The sequence below is a fragment of the Setaria italica genome, chromosome III (assembly GCF_000263155.2).
Source record: "Setaria italica strain Yugu1 chromosome III, Setaria_italica_v2.0, whole genome shotgun sequence".
Taxonomy (NCBI): domain Eukaryota; kingdom Viridiplantae; phylum Streptophyta; class Magnoliopsida; order Poales; family Poaceae; genus Setaria; species Setaria italica.
Genome location: NC_028452.1, coordinates 600,354 through 622,798, shown reverse-complemented (window position 1 = coordinate 622,798; position 22,445 = coordinate 600,354). Strand labels below are relative to the sequence as shown.

Below are 22,445 nucleotides of genomic sequence, written 5' to 3'. Positions count from 1 at the left end.
TAATTTTGAACCTCCTCGTGCTCGTAGTCGTAGTGATGGCCACCGGCGGCGGCGGCGCTAGTGAGACAGCCGTCGGCGCAGGGGAAGAAAATACAGGCGCTTCGAGAAGCCCCAGCCGTAGGTTCTTCGTGGCGCTGCACGTGGGCGCCGGCTTCCACGCCCCGGCGAACGAGAAGGCGTACCGCCGAGCCATGAAGCGCGCCTGCCTCGCCGCCGCGGCCGTCCTCCGAGAGGTCCGATACTTGAGCTCTAACCCTCTTACGCCCCACTCTCTCCCTCCCGTTGCTTATTGCCATGGTTTGGTGTGGCGTGGCGCCTGGATTTTACCCGGTGATTGGGGTTGTGGAATACGTAGGGTTAATTTAATCGGAACACAGTGACCACTTTCGTCTAGGGAGACCTGGTACATTATGAACTGAATATTGGGGTTTATAGATGACTCATTTGATTATTGTAGCTTCACGTTATGCTGGCTGGACCATTGACGTTTGCATCTTGTGCATTGTGACAGTGCGATCTATGATGCGATATTCTGAACATGTCAAAATGCAATCTTCAGTTCCGTCCTTGTAGATTTTCAGTACTGGATTCCTAATTATGTTTTGTACATTTTCAGAGCAGTGGCACAAGCCTTGATGCGGTTGCAGCTGCCATTAATGTTTTGGAGGTCAGTATAGTTAAATTTATGATAGTGTGGTTATACACTTATGGTGCCTATATGTAATTGAACTTGTTAACATTTGGAGCAAGATATATATTGTGAAAATGAATGGACAGTTATGTGATTTGTTTCGAATTTCCAAATGTCTTTGCTTCTCTCTGCAGGTTGTAGTTTAGCTGCATTAGAGGTTTACTGCTATATTCTGTTCGCTTTTTGATTCCTAGCAAAAGTTGTCTGAGTCTGATTATTCTCATCCGACCGACCAGGATGATCCCATCACAAATGCTGGTCGGGGTTCAAATTTGACTGAGAGTGGTCATGTGGAATGTGATGCAAGCATCATGGATGGAAGTACTGGTTCTTTCGGAGCTGTTGGAGCTATTCAAGGTACTTGTAATAATTTGGAACAAGGAAGTCGATAGATGAGCATGAAATTAAAATTAGTGCTAAATGCTACATGTTTGTCCTGTAAAACTTTGACCCCAGCTCTGACCATAGTTTCCCTTTCTTGTAGATCAGGTGTAAAGAATCCAATCCAAGTTGCTCTGCACTTGGCTAAGGAACAGATTGCAGGATCTTCATTGCTTGGTCGGATACCCCCCATGTAATCATGAAAACCATGCATCTTGTTAACTTTTTGCCAGCAGGAAAAATGTTTCATTTACTTAATTCTTGCCCATCATTTTGTTCACTTGTGCCAATCAAATAATTGGATAGTGCCATGTCCTTTAGAGTTGTATGACCTTCATCTCATCTTTCAATGAAGCTATTGCTTTTATCCATGAACCAATTACATACAAAGTTCCCTTAACATTTCATCTCATGCTGTAAACTGATCGATGGCCAATGCACTACTGCCATTCTTTCTCCATATTCTATGTATGCCAATTTATTCAGCAATAATTTATGCTGATTTTATTTGTTTGCTCCAAACTTTTCACACATCATAGCTCTATTTCTGAATGGTGAATTGTTCCTTGTTTTAGGTTTTTGGTTGGTGAAGGAGCATATAAATGGGCAAAATCTAAAGGAATGGACCTACTTGAATCTACATCAGAGGCTAATAGTGTGAGTCCCGTCTTATTTTGTGTTGTCTAATCCAATCGTTTATTCCTGATTGACTGGAACATTTATGTTCTCAAACAGTGGTTGGTGACTGAGAATGCAAGAGCGCAGTGGGTAAAATACACGGCATTGCTTGTTAATTCCAAGAAATTATTAGAGCATAACACTGGTTCTGGTTCAGAACATGATTCAGTACAGTTGGAAGCACCAGGTTACCTTCATTTTTACTTGCTACTGACCTAATTCAAGTTGCATTCTAAAGTTTTATTAATCTGTTCCAATATCTTCTGGAACTTAGCTGAACTTGAATGCTATACTTTGTTACCTAAGCATAATGATATTAAATGACTGTTGGGTAGTTTAAGAACTTGGCCCTACATTGTGCTTCTATTTTGTTTGTGCAAAATGCTATTCTACTAGGTATATTATTCATTATCTCGTAATTACATTCTGCCACTGGCAATATTTGATAAGTTCCATCTGAAATATAAATTTCACTGGTTTGTCGTGAACCAGTCATGCAACACACTGGTTTTACTGCTACCTGCAAGGTCTATTAAAAGATTTGGTACTGCATGTGTAATTGCCACAATATTCAACAGATGCCATCACAACAAACCATCTCGTATTATGTAGCTGAAGGAGCATATGGACAAATGCAGTGTTTGCCTGTTTGGTCTGAGTTCTGTTAGACATTTGTTAATTATCCCTAATATGTTATGCGCTACTTTCATTTGGACTTAGGGCATGTTTAAAAAAGTACTCCGGCAGCGTGAGTGAGTACAGGCTCATATTCCTATTTCTTTTCTGACAAGGGTTTGGATTGGTGCCAAAGGACACCCTGCCAATTGTAGGCGCGCCCATGCGATTTTGGCTCCTGCTTGGATCGATGCCGGCTCATTGGCACGCCAACGTCCCAACACCTGCAACTGCACGCCTCACGTTGTTTTTTGCGCCCACGCGTTGGCGAATCGAGGGCAGCGGAATCGGCCGCCCACGCATCGGCACGCCCACAATTGGCAGGGCGAAGCAGGGCTAAAACCAAACACGCCCTTAGCCCTTTTGCATATATTTATTTCAACACTCAAATTTTTAGTTATGCTCATCAGAGTCCCAGGAATGTGGCACTAATGTTACATTCTTGCATGTGTTTTCTGCAATGGTATTGATAGATGGTAGTGATTTTGGACTATATTTCCGCAAATAAAGCCTTCCTGCTCCACCAGTCCATCTGAGCTGTGTCCATTTCATTGTAGGCACTGATTCTGAGAATACTGCTGATGGAAAGAAGATGTTCACACAGTCACCCATGGAAGATAATCAAGACTGTGTAATGGATACTGTTGGCGTTATTTGTGTAGATAGCTATGGAAACGTAGCATCAGGTGCATCTAGTGGTGGTATTGCCCTGAAGGTCTGTTGGTTATCAATCTCTTCAGTTACTTGCTCAAAGTTCACTTCTAATATAATGCTTGAAATGGTTGTTCCTTGGAAGTCCTTTTCATTTTTAGTTTGTTATGTATTGTTCTGGATAAATGAGTGCAATTTCTCATTGAATTTCATGTTACTCTGCCAGTAGGATATAACAATCATTGACTCGCAGATACTAAGAAAAGCAGACTGATGTCTTGGCAGGTAGATGGCCGGGTTGGGTTGGCAGCTATGTATGGCTCTGGGTGCTGGGCTTCTTCCAAAGGACCCTTTGGCACACCATTCATGGTTGCCTGTTGTGCGACTGGAGCTGGAGAACATTTGATTAGAGGATTTGCTGCCCGTGAATGTTGCATCTCATCATCATTGTATGCTCATTTCTTTGAGTGGTTTCTTCCCTTTTTACAGCTGTTCAGTATGTCATTCGGAACAAACATCTAGGAAGCTATTTTTCGGCAAATACCTTCTTTAATTGTAAGTCTGAATATGCATATTGTCAGGTCACAATCTGGTCCAGCTTCTGCTTGTACTAAAGTTCTCCGCACTGTAGTTCAAAGCAGCAGCAAGATGTCTCATGATACAGGTGCTGGGTTGTTGCTAGTTCAGGTTGATGCTCAAAAGGTATGTTATTTGCAATCCCATCTCTTTCGATCTTGGATGAGTAGCCCCTCCACTGTGGGTTGAACCATGCATCTTTTAGTAGGGAGGGGATTTGTCTGAACTGGAAGCTGCTGAGCTGGTTGCTGCCTACTCATCCCCATCATTTGGTGTTGGTTATTTTGGAAGCAATATGAATAATCCAAAGGTAGTAGCAGTACTTGATGCTTTCCTCTACAAGAAAATTGTTATTATTTGACTATTTGTTTAATGATTCCATGCATCAATCATGATATATTTTTGCAGGTTTCGATGCTTAGAGCATCAGAAGGAGCATCTGGTATTATCAACCACTTTGCGACTAGAATCAAGATTGATGCAAAATCATCTGATTGACAACGGGTCTGTATCTGGTGGCAATCGTCTTTCTGTGAAACAGCTGACCGTGCAAAAGCACTTGTTTGTGGCATTCATTATGAATTGTTTGAACAGCATTTGATGAATTATTTGGACATTATGTACGGGAGCGGCTAAAGTTTCAGCAAATATGTAGTGTGTACTTAGTGCTAACACATTTCTAGTAGGTAAGCTACAAACTAGTGACTAATTGAATGATTATTAGTTATTGCTCTATTTGTGCACACAATAAAAAACATGTAGCCTATCAAGTTAAACTTAACTGAAATCATGTATTAATATGTTGTTTACATGGCCACCTCTATACCAAAATCCTGGTTACGCCACTGGGGCCACGGACACTGCAGGATACGAAATTCCTTGTTTAATAGTGCCACTTTTACCCAGACTAGTGAATGGGGTTTCATGTTGTTCCTTGTAACAAACATGCACCATCAAATTTGGATTGCTCCGTGAATTCAGTGTGGATTAGAAATTTTTTCTGTATTCATTTTCGAAGCATACAAACGGCTTAATTGTCTCTTTATCCTCCCCTGAATACAGAGAGATGAAAAATCACTTTATTTTATCATTCTGTGTATAATTCGTATAGCTCATCGATCCTGTGTATACAGGTATAAATGGTGGTACCCCAATCGTGTATACTTGTCTCTGCATCTAGCAGAGAAACAAATCATACTAGGAGCAAATTATGCTCTGTTCGATTCTACGCCGCGCCATTCTCCCAGACGGCGTAGTCGTTGCCGTGGGCTGCTACCTCAAACCCTGCCGGGATGAGGTGCCCGACGTCCAACCTAGACCCAATCTTCATGATCACCTTGCCGTCGATCTCCGCCACGTAAGCATCACCGTCGTGCTCGAGGATCGTCAGCTTGCTCGTCGGCGTGATGCCGTTGCGCTTCCGCACCGCTACCAGTGCTGCGATCTCGTCCTTGAAACCCCAATCGAAGAAATGGTCGTAGAACTACATGTAGTCAAGCAAGAGCATCATGGAGGATCAGAAGCCACGTCGACGTCCGACACAAGTTAATAGACAGGGCAGGAGCTGGACATGTACTCACGATGCACGGATTGCCTGGGTGCGTGAGGATGTAGGCGTAGCCCTGCATGACCTTGTCGGAGGGGAACGGCCACATGGCCTGCGTGGAGCCGGTGTCGTGGTTGTCGACGAAAGTGACGGCCTTGGCCGGCCACCATCCGATGACGCCGGGCGCCTTCCCCTGCGCGTCGACGAGCCGCCACAGCTCGCCCTCCACGGCGGCGTTCAGGATCCCCTTGGTGGTGAAGTCGAACACGGTGGCCGGCGACGCCGCCCCGCCCACGTTGTCCACCCAGTCCACCAGCGTCTGCCGGTGCGGGTCCTGGTCGTACGCAGGCTTCCCGTCATCGCCGGGCACCATGTTGTTCCATATCTCGGCGACGGCGAAGCTCGGGGCCGTGCCGTCGACGTAGACCTTGGCGACCTCGGCGGAGTAGCCCCTGGCGAAGTCGAGGCGCCAGGCGTCGAAGCCGATGTCGGACTTGAGCCAGAGCAGCCACTCGGTGAGCTCGCGCTGGACGCGGTCGTTGAGGTGGTCGATGTCCGGGGCGGCGGCGAAGTCGGCGCCGGTGTCGAGGTTGGCCGTGCCGTCCGAGTACTGGGTGTCGTCGCGGCAGATCATGTGGGGGCCCCAGTCGAGGCGGCTGTCGGACGTTCCGCCCTCGAAGATGCAGTAGATGCCGCGGGAGTCCTTGTAGTCGGCGCACCGGTGGTTGATGACGATGTCCGCCACCGCCTGCACGCCCTTGGCGTGGAACGCGGCGATCAGAGACTTGAGCTCCGCCGCCGTCCCGTACTTGGACGCGTCCAGGTCGTACAGCCGACCAGGCATGTAACCTGCACTCACCATTGGTCAGCGAGACAGCGATCATAGGACACTCTAATCAATTGGACCATCTGAATGAGCAAGCTTCGCAATCAGAGTAGCTGCGTGTTGTCCACTCCACGTAGACTTTCAGGGTGCTTCGTTTGCTGTCGCTATCTGATTGCCCCCTCGCTCACTCTAGACATATTCAGACAAGGATCCGGGAAGAAGACGAAGGACCCGTGTTCAGAACGGACCTTGGGTGGAGACGGAGTGCGACGGCGGCGGGAGCCAGACGTGCGTGACGCCGGCGGCGGCGATGTCGTCGACCTTCCCCATCAGGAGGTTGTACCACCCGCCGCTCTGCTTCCACGACTCCCAGTTGAACCCCTGCACCACCAGCTCAATTCTTTCAGAGAGTGCAAATCAACGAGGAACCTGGAACGGCCTATTCGCTACGATATGATCTCATGATCTTCAGGTCATCAGCCATGGCGGAATGGGATGGTTACCTGGAACAGGACCTGGCCGGACGCCAGCCCCAGGAGGAGGAGCAGGGTCGACAGGCAGCACAAGTGCCTGCTACCCATTGCACTGACTGGTGATCAAGAGGAAGCTGAGTGCAGTGAGGATGCAGCAGGAACCCGATGGGTATTTATAGGCAGGAGAGGATGTACTAGCTGTAGCTATCAATGGAGTTGCTTGGAGGCAATGGATTTGTACCGAACTCCGTTACGAGTTATTTCTTCCCCGGGCAACTCAAGATCACACAGCTGAAGAAGATAAAAGGTCAAGTCAATGGGGATGGCCAGCATAAACTTCCTGGACAAAAGAGGATGCTGGAGCTGAAACCAAGAAGAGTCTTTTTTTTTTTTGGTACTACCAGTTTTCTGATGGGGAAATAGGCATGGATCACACTGGGGCAGAAGAGCAGATTGCCAGATGCTATGGTGCACAATATCCAATTTCGTTCACCACTTTGCGTTTGCCTACAACTATACAATAGAAATGTGCACTTGACTTGAATTTTTACCCGTTCTTGTTTTAAAAATTGTCATGTTTAACCAAATTATTTGCTCTTGTTAATCCTCGGTGAGCTGAAACAGACGTGATGATTTCAATTTTTCAACAAATACGGATCTGTCCATTTCTTTATCTGCCGGTACGAAATTCCTAAGTTACTGTAAGATATATAATCAAATCCATTGTGGTTGCAAGAAATCAGAGATACCTTTTCCAGGTAGATTTATAATTTATCAAATCCAGCACAAAATCTTTCTGAATAGTTCCCTGTCAACCGAAATGTGCCTACTTGTGTAAGGATAATGTTAAAATAAAACTGAATTGGTATAAAACAAGATATTTTTGACTTAACAGACTCAAGGAAAGATTACTTCACATGGCACGACAATGTTATTATGTCCATTGTGTAGCTTATAACTTGTACATGACGATCCAGCCTTCTCGTTAGGCTGGAGATTGTAGGTGACGCGTAGGCTTGGCGATATCAATTCAGCATGGCTGCAAAAGGTAAAAGAGACAATGGCAGAGCACTGTCAATTATTGATACACTTATCCCCTAATTCAACAAGATTTTTTAGATCAACCCAACAAATAATTAAGCTGATTGAATAACATTGTAGCATCTAGTTGGTAAACACAAAGATATTCGTAGAGGCAGTGATTGGGGTGAGTCTCTCGAGGTAGACAGTTGAGACATTGTTCATGGAGCTTGAGAACCACATGTTGCAAGGTATGTGTTGCCAATTGGACGAAGCAACCTCAGCCAGCGGACAGCAACAAGATTGGTCAAAAGGATTTGTGATGGCGTTGGATTGGAAGGCAAGCATCCGTCTATCTTCAATTTGGTTGAGAGTTCGAGGAGAGCAAAGCTCTTTCTTTCTCTTGCACGGTGCCTGAAATATCGAGAGCACAACAACTCTTGTGATCTTTTCATGCACTCTGGAAAAACGTACATGTTTATTTAGCTAGAGCCAGGCAGTTGGGCTTTTCTTTCGCTGGCTACAGGCCCAACAAGCACAGGTTATATGGGCTGGAACCCGTAGCTAACGATCGAGCAAGAGCTCGCACCAGATAGATGTTGCATCTAATTATCTCACTTAACGCTGCCTTCCAAACCCAAGACATGCACTAACGACTCCAGAACGACAAGTACAAAATTACAACCATGGGAAGTCACAATCAGGAAAAAGAAAAAAAACTAAGAGAAAAAACTACAACTCATCAACATGGTTTCAACACTCAACTATGGAGGGCTGGGGCCTGGGAGTCCATGGATCCCCCTATCTTTTTTCCTTGGATTCACCCCTGAGCATGCAGGCGGCCTTGCTAGCTCGTTCAGCATATCGTGTTCACCACCAAGTTCGTCCTGTGCCCCTTGCCAGCAACTCGACGATATCTCTGACACCACTGAGAACGAGATCAAACCAAGGATTGGTGAATGCTTGTGTTTGCGTTTGGAACATTGGTTCCAAAGTCGCCAATTGTGATTTATCGGGAAAAAATGGTCAACTTATTGGTCATGGGGAGGAGTGGCGACTATATATAGGAGTAGAGGACCACTACATGACTCAACTTTCTTCGATCACATATGTTGCATCAACAATGTCTTCTATATGACATTTTTCACTAATAATATTAAAATATTATTTTCATTGAAAATATTTTTCACTAATAATGTGCATGCAGGTAAACCCCAGCAGCATCGGCAACAAGTAGGCAGCGACATGAACAGGCATGCAGGTGGAGCACGGCGGCTGACACGCACAGCAACGAATTGAAGCACGGCGGCTGACAAGCACGGCTGCACTTAGTTATACATGACAACTTGACGAGGCATATTGCTCTCCCTCAAATATTTAATGCAATATTTAGCATTAAAGTTCTACTTGCGACCGGTTTCTTTATCATTATGGAAGATAGATTAGCAATAAACAACAAGCCACAATAAAAAATAAATACAATATTCTTCAACTGAAGTGAACTTCAGACCTTACCTTTTCATCATGAAGAGTTTTTTAAAAAGATGCATATCCAACGTTCAAATTCTCTTGCAAAAGTTCATGAAAAAACTCATCTCATTAAGCCACTCAAGCCTATACTAGATTATTCTCAACATATTCTATCATATGAGAAAGTGCAAGGCTTATATGGAGCTTGGTAGGTAAAAACAATCCTAACAAAATATTATATCTAAAATACTATTAAACTAAGAGAGATCTATTAGATTTACTGAGACTTGTCAAAAAGGCCATGGAAAATAAATGTTGGGGAGGGAGAGAAATGAAATACATATTTAGATAGGTGGACATGTGCAAGTGGCAAATGAATGATCCCGAAGCACAAAAGTCCTCGTTATCAGATTGCACATAGCATAAGATCTGAAAGTCTAGTCGGTCTTTCTTTAGATCGTGACATGCTCGTAATGTAGCAGCCTTGTGCATGTGCGTGTGTGTGTTGGATTCTTGTACTTGGGTTGGGTCTTTTCTTTACTTGTGTACTCCTTTATTTCTACCTTAATAAAATGACACGCAGCTCTCCTACGTAGTTCAAGCTAACTACCTTATCCTAAACGTTATGGACAGGACAGAGGGAATAATTGTGTACGCAGGTGCCATGCATGGTCAATCTTAAGCAATCATGGGTGGAAGAGAAGCTTCACTAATTAAATATTTTCTAACAAAATATAATCATGCAACCCAAAAACATCGATAAAATTGTGTACATCATGAGTTTATTATTAATAACAATGGATGAAAGAGAAGCTGAAGCATGGGGTTGCTGACAAGAAGCGTTGTATTTCTCAAGAATGCATCTTCTCTTCTCGAGTTCTAGCCGTGATCTTCTAAATGCTTCGTTGAGCGGCATGTGGTCTAGATGTCTGATGACTATAATGTCCATTCTCGTCGAGTGTGGGGCCAAGTAGAAGAGCCCAAACTTGAGCCGGCGATCTTTATATCTTGCTAGTTGCTCTCTAAGAAACCTTATCGTGTTGTTTATACTCTCCTTGTTCTCCTTGTAAGCTTCCCACTTGGACGTACCCATACCTTTTAATCTATGAACATATTCTGACATTATTCTCATTTGCACGTCCAATGACACTTCGCGCTCCAGCGACGTGGTTTTCAGCATGATGCCCATGTGGCCCCACAGCACAGAATCTTGCTCACCTTTCTTGAAATCAAATACTCTAATGCCGTACTCATTACATACACCGAGCTTACATTTCTTCTTCCCGACCTTAAAATTACCCTTTTTGTGCATTTTCCTGCCAAACACGATCCTAACAAATTTTGAAACAAAAAATGTTAGACAAAGATAACAAGATAGATAGTTCAGAAATGGGTGGAGCACATTGAAGATAATTCTATATAATCTATAAAACGTAAATTAACAGGTATAATGCATGTGAAAAATAGACTAAATGCATGTCACTGCAAATGTTTTGGGTTGAAACCACAAAAAGTTAGGAAAATTACCGCAATGAGAGGTAAACTATGTTGGATTTGTTTTTTTTGGAAGATTAGCAGGAGCACTGATATGTCATCATTTAAGTAAGGGAAGCAAATTAAGTCTTAAATTGGTTTGATTATTATCAATAAATCACAATAACTCAAACTCGATGAAAGCGATAATATAATTAAAATAAGGTACAAATATGTTGGATTTCCCTAGGCTTTGCTCTCTTTAAATTTACTCGTTTTTTTTTATATAGGCCGGGATGTAGATTTGCGTCCATGAAGGACTACTTACTATACGGTTCATACGTGTTCCTGACCGGCCGGCCACAATTAAAAAAAGAACTGCAGCTCAAGTCGGTGATGGTGATAAAATTCGAAGATGTTCGTGGATACCAGTAGCAGCAAGCTAATTATAAGGCAGAGGATCGAGATTGAGCTATGGCATAATAAATAGAATAGATTGGGAAACGCGTGTATTACGACTCCTTAGTGTTGGAAACGGAAACGGATACAATCACAGAGGAAGCGCCTTCGTTTTGCTGGCTACTGGCCCGAAATGTTCTTTGTCGGGTGACGTCCACGCGTGGAACCCAACGGAGGGTCCCCCGGTTTCACAAATCAGTCCCTGCAGAAGACCGCAAATAGAAATAGGTACACATCCAGTCCTCCAGTTACAACATTTACTACGTAAGAAAGACCCTAGCAAACAAAGAAATTGCAGCTGAGAACCGCAGTGTTTTCGTGTTCGTGCTCGATCCCAATGTGGCTGGCGCCGCCGGCCGAACCCACGGAGTAGAGGAGGCGCACAAATCGGGAAGAAGCCCCGACCGTGCCCCACGAGAAGAAACCCAACATTGGAAAGCGGCAAAACATGTACCCGCTGGAGCATTTCGGCAGTCATTGCCCTGGAGTTCTAGGAAAAAAAAATGACAAATTTTAGGTACATGTGCACTAAGTGGCTGCTTAGTGGACATGGACATGAAGTTTGCCACTTTTTGTATGAATTTTACAAAACAAGCTGGCTGTTCAGTGGATTTTCACGTCCACCGAGAATGTGTTTTGCACCGAATATTTTCACAAATCCATTCTACCATACAAAATTGCATGCATGCCAACTTTAATGACAGCTGCTGCATGAATTATTTTGCTATCTTTCTATATGCAACAAGATCTGCCAACTGAATATCTACTGTGCAGCACAAGCAATATGCTATTATCAAGGGATCTCATTCATATAACCAGTTCAAATTGCTAGTGCACCATCAACGGTTTCACTCTCGTCATCGGAGGTGACAGACTTCGATTTGGTCATTGACATGACTCTTGAAAATCCATAGCCTAGAGAACTTCCTGATGTAGCACACAGCTGTAAAGGGAAGGAGATGACGCCATCAGGTAGTATGAAAAAAAATGATATTAGTCATTATAAATTGCATGAACGCAGTATATATAAATTATATGAACCTGGCACAAGCTATTCTTAACACATTGTGTGATATTCAAGCATGGCCATCAGAAAACCACTCAACTCAAGAACAGTAAAGTAAGTCATCTAAAATTTACTATATCTAAAACTGTGTGATATTCCAACATGGACCTCAGAAAACCACACAACTCAAGAACATTAAAGAAAGTCATCTAAAATTTACATTTCTAAAAATGTGGTCGTACATTGCACTACATGAATTACTAGAAACAAATTGAAGAAATTCCTACATTTGCATGATTTAGTATATGATAGATTACTGATTCAATTTTTTGGTTTTTGGCTTCATGAGCTAAAAGTCAGAAGAATCATGTAAGACTCACATCATCACTCTTCCTAACAGCAAACTGCTAGTAATACCAATAGTATTTAATCATGTAATAATGTAACTAGTTACTACCACGTGACTTTCATTACAAGCTTAATTCAACACCTGTCTACACAAGCAACCTTGAGTTACTACCATTTGGAAATTCAGTTTTGTCATATTTCACTTGCTTGAATATTCCTTATCCTTTTTGTTTGTAAGAAGCTTTAGCAGGCCACTGAATGATGACACAATTACACACCTCTGTAAGCTCTGACAGATGACGATTCCTGAACTCATTGATGGTTTCCTGAATCTCTGACATTGGAAGTTTTGCCTGAAATAAAGCATATGCATTAAAGTTCATACATCGTTAATAAGCACAATGGATGATAATCAAATACGTAAGAGCTTACTTGTGCAAGAACAGCTGCAGCCAACTGAAGACTTGGTTCCAAGGTCTCAGGGATAACCTTCAAATTGTTTCACAGATTCATCAGAGAGAAGTTAAAAGTACCACATTTGAAATAAAACATCTGATAAGAAAAACTACCAGTAGTGCATAATAACAGTGACATTGTACAGGTTACATAGGACACGCACATGCTTGGTCCCATGCAACGGTGGCATTATTTAAGAAGCACAAGAGTTGCAAATGAGCATTTACCAACTTTTCATGTTCAAATTTTAATGTATCAGCGACCAAAGAAGTAAAACATGATGACCCACAAACATATGTATTACCGATCACCAAATGAACAAACTAATAACAGGATTTCGAAACACGAGCTCTGGATATTTATCATATAGATCTGAATAATTAATTAAATGTACTCGCCGCAAATCATTTTCACATGGCAGGTTATTGGCTTGCAGTTTGTTATGATAAAAATAATAGAACTCTCTATTTGCAAATATAATTGTGAGTACACATGGCAAATATAAGTTGCACCAGGGAGCCCATTATGGCCAAGAATGCTCTGTAACATCCACTTACCGCCGTTGCACCTGCTTTCTCCAAATTAACACCATGATCAACATCATGTGCTCGAACAAATGTCTTCACATTTGGGAAATATTTGTTCAATGCCCAGACAGCTCTGTAGTTTGCGCCAGGAGTATCCAAAGTTATTGCAGCAGCGCAAGCTCTCTCAGCTCCAACTTTGTGCAGTACCTGTTAAAATTCAATTCAGAACAGTGTTTTTAACAAGCAATATGATATTAAAATGTAACCAAATTCCTCCTACCTCTCTGCTTCCAGCATCCCCAAAATATACAGGAAGGTCAAGTGCGCGACCAACTGCTACCCGATCACTGAAAAAGCATAAATGCATCAAGAAAGTTGTTCTTAACATGCAGCCACTGGTTGCAAAGGTCAAGCATACACCCACAACTTGACCACTAAGGTGTATAGATTGAACAAGGACAGTTTGGTTTCAAAGTAAAGTTATTCTTGATATGCCACCACCAGATTGCTGGTGTTGCCAGCATTTCCTGATTTCCTGAAAGTCGTTTGCCTCAACTTTTGTTTTGTTTAGTGGATTTACTGCATTCCATCTGCAGTCCCACATTAGTCTAAATATGGTATCAATGAACATCGTAGAGGTAAACTCTACAAACTTACAAACTCAAATCTACATAGGTTCGTGCAGTCATACTTCTTCATGATTAAACATTCATTCAATAGTGTTCGAGAAAAAAAACAGTTATTCAATAGTGTCAGAAAGAAAAACATTCATTCGGTAGGGACACTGTTCAAGACCGAAACTGGCATCATAGGAGTTTGCTGTCTAAATCTGGGCAAACTGGTCTACAAACCGGTCAGACCGGTTTTACAAACATTGTCAAATCTCTGATTGGACTTCACCATTGTGTAGATCTCATCGAGGCGATCGAAATGCATATGTAGAACATCCAATTTGGAGTCCGGATGAGAGAGTTATGGCTCTGGCAAGATTCAGCCCTGTGCTAACAGGTCAGACCGGTTGGGATGGGCGGTCTGACCGATTCGACCAGCCTAATGCGAGTTAGGAGTTGTATTTTGACATGGGGTTTGTATAACCTTCGAGTCCTACTGGGACAAGACCTCCCCACCCTATAAATATAAAGGGCCACGGCCGATTGAGGGCAACCCAATCGAATCAACCTACTATTTACTTTTATCTCCTAGGGCGTCTAGGCTTGCTGGTCGACCTAGGGCACACCGGCGACATCCACGCCCTGACAGGGTCCCTCCCGGACGAGAGCTTCGACAACCTTTGCTAGTTTGCTCGTAAACTAGTTGTTCTTTGCCGCGTAAGTGCGTTGGTTATCTCTTTGCTGGTTTGCTCGTAAACCTAGCCGTCCTCCATCACGTAAGCGTGGTAGTTATCCCCTTGAACGATCAATCCAAGCAAAACCCTAAAAACCAGTCCAACCGGATTGCTGGACCGGTCTAGGCAGCATACTGCCGTTCGGTCTGTTCGCGACCCGCACGCTCTAGTGCTTTCGTGTGCTAAATTTGCGTCAACAGACACAAAGGTTCTAAATTACCATCCATAGTTTCTTAACTTCATGTCGTTACAGTAAGCACCATACCTTCTAACATCAAGTGCAACGAAAGGAATTAATCGCTCTGACAGGAGCTGGGCAATGATCTAGTATAAGAAAAAAAAAAGCTTTATTACGATCCGTCAAAAATGGAAAAAATTAGTAGTATGTGAGGATTGCAATACAACCTGCCCAACACGTCCAAAGCCTAATATAATAATATGGTCTTGCAAATCGTCAGTCTACATACACAAAAAAACAGAAGATAGCAACATTAGATAAAAAGTGATGTTAAAAGCAAATTTAAGAGCTTGCATACTATTGACTGCAAATTTGGGAGATTATAGTAACAAGAAGCAACACTGTTCCATTACCATGTATTTTTCGTGTCTGGCATAAACCCCTTGGTTAATTGTAGTCTATAATGGCTACTACACTAGCTGGTACTGACTTACATTGTACTGGGAGATATACCTGACCTGATTGGCTTTTAGGCCTTTTTATTTTCTTGTATCTTTGGTTGTTTCTGGGGTAGGGAAACAAATGCCTCAGCCTGAGTTATGACTACCAAACCAACAGTTCTAGCCAAAAGTTTAGCATTGTTTCAGCACCTATACACAATGTCCATATTATTCTTGTACAAACAAGAAACTCATCAATTTACTGCCGATTCTCAATCATGGTTGCTAAAACAAAGCAGAATTTTCCACTGCTTATCAATTGTTTTTGGTAAACTGATGTGAAGATAAAGTTGCCTAGTTCTAAGTTTCAGCTGGTCTCTAATTAGAATCTTCCACTGGATATTGGATGCGTTGATCAGCAAGAAATAATTTTAGAGCTGACCATAAGAAGAAACTACTTTCATCCATTGTACTGAAATACACACAAAAAACAAGGCTACTGAGTTGCTGCTTGATTTCTTACTTGCCAGGACTGCTTAATATCACACCAATATCAAATGGCAAATGAGTCTAGCTAAATTTCACACAGGGAATGCACTTGGTTATACAATTAGACCTTCGATGAAAACTTGAATTCTACATGGCAGATTTATTACAAATTTGACTGGGTGAGAGGCAGACTGGCAGTGCTTTTTCCTGTGGCCGAAATTACAGAAAATGTAACTGAAGCAAGAAGCAAAAGTGGGAATAAACTAATACCTCACTTTCCGCTGGCAATAAACTCCTCACATCATGCTGCTCAAATTTTGATGCCAGAAACTGGCCTCCAGCAGCTAACCATGGTGTCATAGCCATCGAAATGCCAACAACTAAAAATAGCAATGATGATAATTGAGGGGATAGAAGACCCTGCAAAATTATTTTCATCAGTTTTCCCACTGCTCTAAAACATCTACTGGTAGCACAACAATCATGATGTGTGGCATACAGCAACTATAGATGTTCCTACAATCAACTATGATGTACATGAGAAGTAGGTCTAGAGTACTAGAAACCTATGACACAGAAAGAGAACCTAAGGAAAAACACAAAACACCAGGTCTGCTCACAAAAAAGATGGCACATATTACCTGGTTGACAGCTTCTCCAAAAGCAACAAAAGCAAACTCACCACCAGGTGCAAGCATGAGGCCGACCCGAATGGCAGCTATAGTAGAAACCCCAAACAGTCTACCAACAAATGTAACCAACAATGTCTTTCCAATTATCAAAAGACCTAATATCACAGAGATTGCTGGGAAGTTTGACAGTAGCAGCTTTGGGTCAATAGACATTCCAACCTGGAAAAACAATCCTCATGTTAGAATTAAGCAAGGAATTCTCATAATCCTAAAGGAAGGGATAAAAATACCTTGATGTTGGACGAGAAAAATGGACAGATAAATAAGTGCTATAGCACCGATTAGTAGCGTATGTTTGATTCTACCCAACAGAGGATCATATAAATAAATAAAAATGCATTTATTTGACAAGTCGATGAAAGAAGTTCCCGAATGCTACTTTATTTAGGTAACATAAATGAATGGTACAAAATACATATTCCTGTCTAGACTGTAATGCAAGATGCTACACTGATAACATTTACTGGCAGATAGAACAAAATGTCACTCGCACGATTATTCCAATAAGAAAAGTAGTTGTGGTCTAAGAAACTCGTGAAAATGGTACCATCTCCATTACAATTTTGTACTGACAATCAAATATGAAGTTAAATAGTCAAAGTATGAAGAATTTATAATGAAGGATAAGGGAGTCATGTGGCTCTTGTAAACATGATGATGCCACCATACTAACAAACTAGCAAGTGCCAACATAATTCGGTGCCCGCAGAGTTGCATGACATATTTGCATCACTGGATGATGCTATAAGGTTAGAAAAACTTGCAACGTAAATTACCAGTGTAACAGTGTTAGGGAAAAAACTCTTAATGCAATTCACAGACTCACCGTCATAAAGAAAAGTCCTAACAGAAGCCCACGGTAAGGAGCTATATCTGATTCAACCTGCAAGGAGAACTCTGTTTCTGCTAGTAATAGACCAGCCAAAAAGGCTCCAAGTGCCATCGATAACCCAGCCTGTGGAGAGTAGTACCATAAATGAAAAGTAGTTTTAAGTGATGCAGAGGTTAGGATATAAACAGATAAAATACGCACCCGGGCTGTAAGAAGACTTGTGCCGAAAATAACAAGGAGTGTATTCGCCGAAAATATTTCAGCATTCCGATTTTCAGCAATTTGTTTGTAAATAGGCCGAAGCAACTGTTCAACAAAAAATGGAAATTGCATGTCAAATAGGTGCAAACAAATTCAACAGAGAAATGCATCTGAAAGGATAAAAGACTAAAAATGCATGCATGCAAGGAAACAAGCCCATGTCCAGCTGAGCCCAGAGTCTACATTTAGCATATGCAATAGAAAGGAATTATGGCAAAATAATGCGAATGAACAGTCAACTCACCAGACGACCTCCAGCAATTATGGCAGTTATAGCAGCTACGGCTTTCACTGCAGCCATCCCCATGGCTTCCGCTATTGCTTGGAAACCAACCTATAAAAAAACAGAAATTGAACAAAGGCCTCAAGGTTCAAACAGATATGTGTAAATTGGGAAAGGCACCCATTGTGTCACTCACACGTGTCCCCAGGCCCCACATGTCATCCTAAAGATGGATATTATTTCCAAATTTAGATATCCCAGTATTATCGAACAATTTTTCTCTTGCATAAATAACATGTGCAAAGCTAATCTAGCACATAAGTTATTCTTGTGCCAAATTTGTATTCGCCAATGCCATCTAAATATGGAGATGTTTATTGCTCCGAGAATTCAGTAGAACCTTTGGCTGAACACAAGTTTTGAAGTGTTCCTTGGCACTAAAAATCATACTATCATTGCAGACTAGTTTCTCATGCTGCAGTACTTGACTCATGATCTCATTGGGCTATCAAGAACATTAACTATTTGTATCAATAAGCAAAAGGTCCTATAGCACAGATAAGAATAAGAGCATAAGATAAAATAGTTACCCCTCCTTTCGAAGAATTAGGTGATATGAGGGGTATTAATATCAACAGGACCACCACAGCCAAATCCTGGGGACAACACAAGAAACATATATTAAAAAGCAGGCTAGATTAATATTACTATAAGATTGAGTGCTGGCTATGCTTCAGACTGAGTATGTCGTGCAAGTTGATACTTGCATGTATGCATCACAGATGGAAACAGCAAAAGATGCATAAAGATATGCAACTGTGAGGTGTGATCTAAAGCTTTGAACTAAAGCGATATGCAGAAGTACATTAGCAAGAAAATGAACAAACAGAAAGCTGAAACATAAGCCACATTATTCGAAAAACAGGGCACATATCTGAGCACGGTGAAGTTATACCTGGAACAATAACACAGAAAATGTAGCACGTCCATGACGTGACGTGCTCTCGCCACGCTCTTGCAGTACCTAGGAAAGAAGAACATTGATTGCTTAACAGGCAAGCAACAAATGACTGTCACAAAACTTAAAACCTACAAATAAACATATACTTCCCCAGTCACGAGAACACAATGAATCAGACATGGTTCCCATCAAACATTTGAAACTTTGAAAATCAATATATTCTAAAACATTTGGATTGGAAACATAAAAGCTACATTTTGGAAAGCACTTCCGTACTATATCAACTTGATACTTTCAACGAGTAACCTCATTTAGTTTGATGTGATTGTGATGAATAAAGAGAAACTTGCTAATAAAAAGACTTCTGATCAGTGACATAGCAACAAAACTTTGATAAACAAGATGAGTACTATGTTCAAGGAAGTACTTGCAAGACAACAGCTGTTGATGACAGAGCTAGGCCACTCCCAATAACTATTGCTGCTGGTCCTGGTACTGCGGCAAAACGATGAGCTATCATACCAACAGCGGCAGTAGTAGCCAGCACCTGCCGATTGTTCCAATTTATCAGGGAGTAACTGAGAAAGAATAATTGTTTGGTGGTTGCATAGCATGAAGAGAACCTGAGCAGATCCCAAGCCGAAGACATACTTCTTCATTGAGCTTAGCCTTTCCACGGAAAGCTGCAGATGGAGGATATTAAGCCAGTGTATGCTGAAACAAGAAACAGTATCCAGACGCACTTAGCTGCGTACCTCAAGTCCAATGTTAAATAGCAAGAACACAACTCCGAATTCAGCAATGGCCTTTGTCTCATGCACATTACGGATGATGGAGAGCCCGTATGGACCAATGAGGACACCAGCAGCAAGATACCCAAGAACAGGACTGCCTAAGATATCAAGGTAAAAATTATTTCTGCAAAAGGTTACAGAACTTTCATGAAAACTGAGGATTTTAATCACAAATGCTTCTTGGCTCTCATGTCCGTGTATACAAGTTCACCATTTTAACTCCAAAGGTCTAAAGTTTAGGCATTTCAATTTGGGAAATCATAGTGAAACACAGGGCGCATGGTTGGGACTAAACCAGTGAATGTTGACCATCTAATTCAATTGTAAGCATTCTGAGTGACCAAAAGACTACAGAAAGTTAAAGATGCTATTGAACCATCCTGTGCACAAACTGTATTAGCATATGTATCTCACCTCCAGGTATTTTCTGAAATAACGGTACAAAAATAACACTGGCCAGAAGCAAATAAAGTACGTCAAAAAGTGATGCTTCTTCCTCATTTACCTGAATAGGGAAATGAAGAGCATAAGGAATTTACATGCAAGCTAAAGCTTCATTATAACTGTTGAAAATCATACACATACACAAAATGAAATCAGCACATGTGCAGGTTCAGATAAAACGGGGAAACCAAACCTCTTGATGAGGTAAGAGCTCTATTAGCTTCTTTACTCTCTGTGGGATTTGACGTATCTCACGAACTATGGGCTTCGTAGTGGATGTTACTTTTCCAATACTTGTGGTAATGCCTTGCTGCTGAAATAGTTGACTTTTCTCAGCTCTATTTAAGACGAATGCCCTACAGGACGCACAAAACAAAAACCATTTAAGAAAGGTAGTGGCTAATCAACATGCATGAAAATGATGCTGCCAGTTAATTTTCTAAATTTCAGTGGAAAACAGAAGTGACTGTACAGCTAACAGAATAATGGCAAATAAGGTAGATGGGTAGAGTTATGTGAAATCAAATCCTTACTGAAAAAAATGCAAAACCTAGAAAACACACAACAGTTGTCATGCGACTCACCCTGCGCCAAGAAGAAAGATCCCAAGAACAAGCTTTGGTGCCTGTTTTTGCACTGACGTCATTAATCCCCTAAAGACAGATGTTGGTGTAAATTCTCCATCAACTTTGGAGGAGAAGAAAGATGCCGAGAAGAAGCGGGATGATCTCTTCAGCAATGTGGTGTACTCCTTTCGTTCCGTTTCCTGCTTCTTCCCTTGTTTTGACTTATCTACATCAGGATCAGCTTCTTTCTGAGGCTCAACAAACGTCTTATCACTGCTTGCTTCGTCAGATATCTCACGGGATGGTTCAAGCTGCTCAATACCCTCAACAGCTAAGTCACCGACCATTAGGCGCTCAATATTTGACAGCTCATCTCTTACAGAAATATCATCAGTGCCATTGCTGCTATACTCATACCCTTCGGAAACACCATCTTCTTCAGCTTTTTTCTGCTCGTCAGCAGCTGATGGTAGCTCCACCACGGTATCAACCGAGGAGATAGCTTTCTCCACTTTCTGCAGCGCCAATTCCGCATCGTTCGCACGCTGCGCGGCTTCCATCTCGAGTGCCACTGCCTGTTCAGCCAACACCATTATATTGGCAACATCTTCTTCTGCCTTCGACGCATCCAGCAGAGCCTTCTCAGCGACCTCCGTCAGTCTATCGACTTCCTTCTGCAACTCCATTTTCTTCTCCTGGATGCGTCTCAGCTCCTCCTCGCATTTGGACAGAACCGCCCGGCAATCCTTAATTTCCTCCTGCGCAGATGCAAGGGATTCCTCCTCCACACCTTCGAAACTAACTTCCATTGGCCCGACAGACCCCCTCTTGGCCTCCAGCGCCTCCGCCGCCAGCTGCAACCTTGCCTCAGCCATGGACAGCGCCATGGTAGACTTCTGGACGGCCTCCTTGGCATCATCCTCCTTGCTGATGATCTCCTGCACCAGTGCGACAGCCGCGGACACATCCCTCTGAGCATTGTCAGCCTGGTCCTTCAACGCAATGGCCGACTCGGATATCCGCTGCGCCTTCTCCTCGAACATGGTGCTGTTGAGCCGGGCCACCTCCAGCTCGTTCCTCGACCTCTGCAGCATCTCCTTCAGACCATCCACGTCGACTTCCCTCCCGCCGCCGCCCTTCTCATCGTCGGAGTCTGAGCTGGTGGCCTCGTCGTCGTTAACCTCGCCGGAGCCCTTGGTGCCTTCCAGCGGGCCGTCGACGTAGCCCAACGAGTCGTTGCCCTGGCAGCGCGGCGGGCGCCCTCTGATGCGGAAACCGAGGGGGCTCCCGTGCTTGGAAGCCAAGTAGAAGAGGCCACCGCCGCTGGTGGCGCAGCCGCGGAGGGCGTGGGAGAACATGAGGTTTCCGTTTCCCCCGCCGCCGCCGCCGTGATGCCGCGGTCGCCGCAGGGAGCAGGTGCGGAAGCCATTCCCGGCGGCGCCGATCTGCAGACCCGGCCGCGGGGCCGCGCGGCTGGGCCCGACGCCGGATGCGAACCTGGACAAATCCATCCCCCGTCTCTACGGGAGCACGGGGACAATCGGAAACGCAAATCAAACCCCCAGAAAATGGTGGGGAGAAAAAACCAAAAAAAAAAGAGTGACAGCGAGGGAGACAAGTGCTCACGGATTGGCTGCGGATTGGGTGGGAGGGAGCCAGGGAGGAGGGCGACCGGAGAAAGGGAGGTTTGTCACGGGAGAGGCGCGGAGGAGGAAGGGGAGAGGAGGGGCCTCGGCCTCATTCCATCTTCTTGTGCAGGGCCAGGGCTGCGGGAGGCGGGGGCGGGGCGAGCTCACTCTCGCTGCTCGCTCGTGAGAAACCCAACCAAAAAATGCGTTGCCCTTGGGGAGTTGCTAAGGCCAAGGGCCGGTTTTGTTTTGCGTGTCCCCTTACCTTGTTTTGGCGGCGGAGGAGACGAGGCCTGCCACTTTGTTCAAGCCTCCGCTGCTCTGCTGCGACCTCAG

The 22,445-nt window shown here is 43.3% G+C and overlaps 3 protein-coding genes across 3 annotated transcripts; 1 reads left to right on the top strand and 2 right to left on the bottom strand.

The window, feature by feature from the left end:
* LOC101785735 (putative threonine aspartase) lies at positions 1-4,562 on the top strand. Its single transcript, XM_012844670.2, has 11 exons — positions 1-233; positions 617-667; positions 928-1,048; positions 1,181-1,265; positions 1,648-1,729; positions 1,808-1,937; positions 2,983-3,140; positions 3,362-3,525; positions 3,658-3,778; positions 3,861-3,962; positions 4,061-4,562. The coding sequence occupies exons 1-11, from the start codon at positions 36-38 to the stop codon at positions 4,148-4,150; spliced, it is 1,302 nt and encodes a 433-aa protein (XP_012700124.1). The 5' UTR covers positions 1-35; the 3' UTR covers positions 4,151-4,562.
* A 120-nt stretch (positions 4,563-4,682) lies between these two features.
* On the bottom strand, positions 4,683-6,668 carry LOC101785335 (alpha-amylase type A isozyme). Its single transcript, XM_004959968.2, has 4 exons — positions 6,528-6,668; positions 6,273-6,405; positions 5,233-6,047; positions 4,683-5,135 (listed from the first exon to the last, which is right to left on the bottom strand). The coding sequence occupies exons 1-4, from the start codon at positions 6,603-6,605 to the stop codon at positions 4,878-4,880; spliced, it is 1,284 nt and encodes a 427-aa protein (XP_004960025.1). The 5' UTR covers positions 6,606-6,668; the 3' UTR covers positions 4,683-4,877.
* Positions 6,669-11,407: 4,739 nt separating this feature from the next.
* Positions 11,408-22,370, bottom strand: LOC101784941 (K(+) efflux antiporter 2, chloroplastic). The gene is made up of 21 exons (XM_004959967.4): positions 22,108-22,370; positions 20,500-22,001; positions 20,109-20,271; positions 19,886-19,976; positions 19,433-19,569; positions 19,301-19,360; positions 19,105-19,224; positions 18,672-18,740; positions 18,307-18,372; positions 17,738-17,827; positions 17,434-17,538; positions 17,227-17,355; positions 16,350-16,559; positions 15,979-16,128; positions 15,007-15,060; positions 14,867-14,925; positions 13,537-13,603; positions 13,287-13,463; positions 12,706-12,762; positions 12,552-12,626; positions 11,408-11,862 (listed from the first exon to the last, which is right to left on the bottom strand). Exons 2-21 carry the CDS (start codon positions 21,990-21,992, stop codon positions 11,740-11,742), a joined length of 3,495 nt encoding a protein of 1,164 aa, XP_004960024.1. The 5' UTR covers positions 21,993-22,001; positions 22,108-22,370; the 3' UTR covers positions 11,408-11,739.
* Between the last annotated feature and the right edge of the window lie 75 nt (positions 22,371-22,445).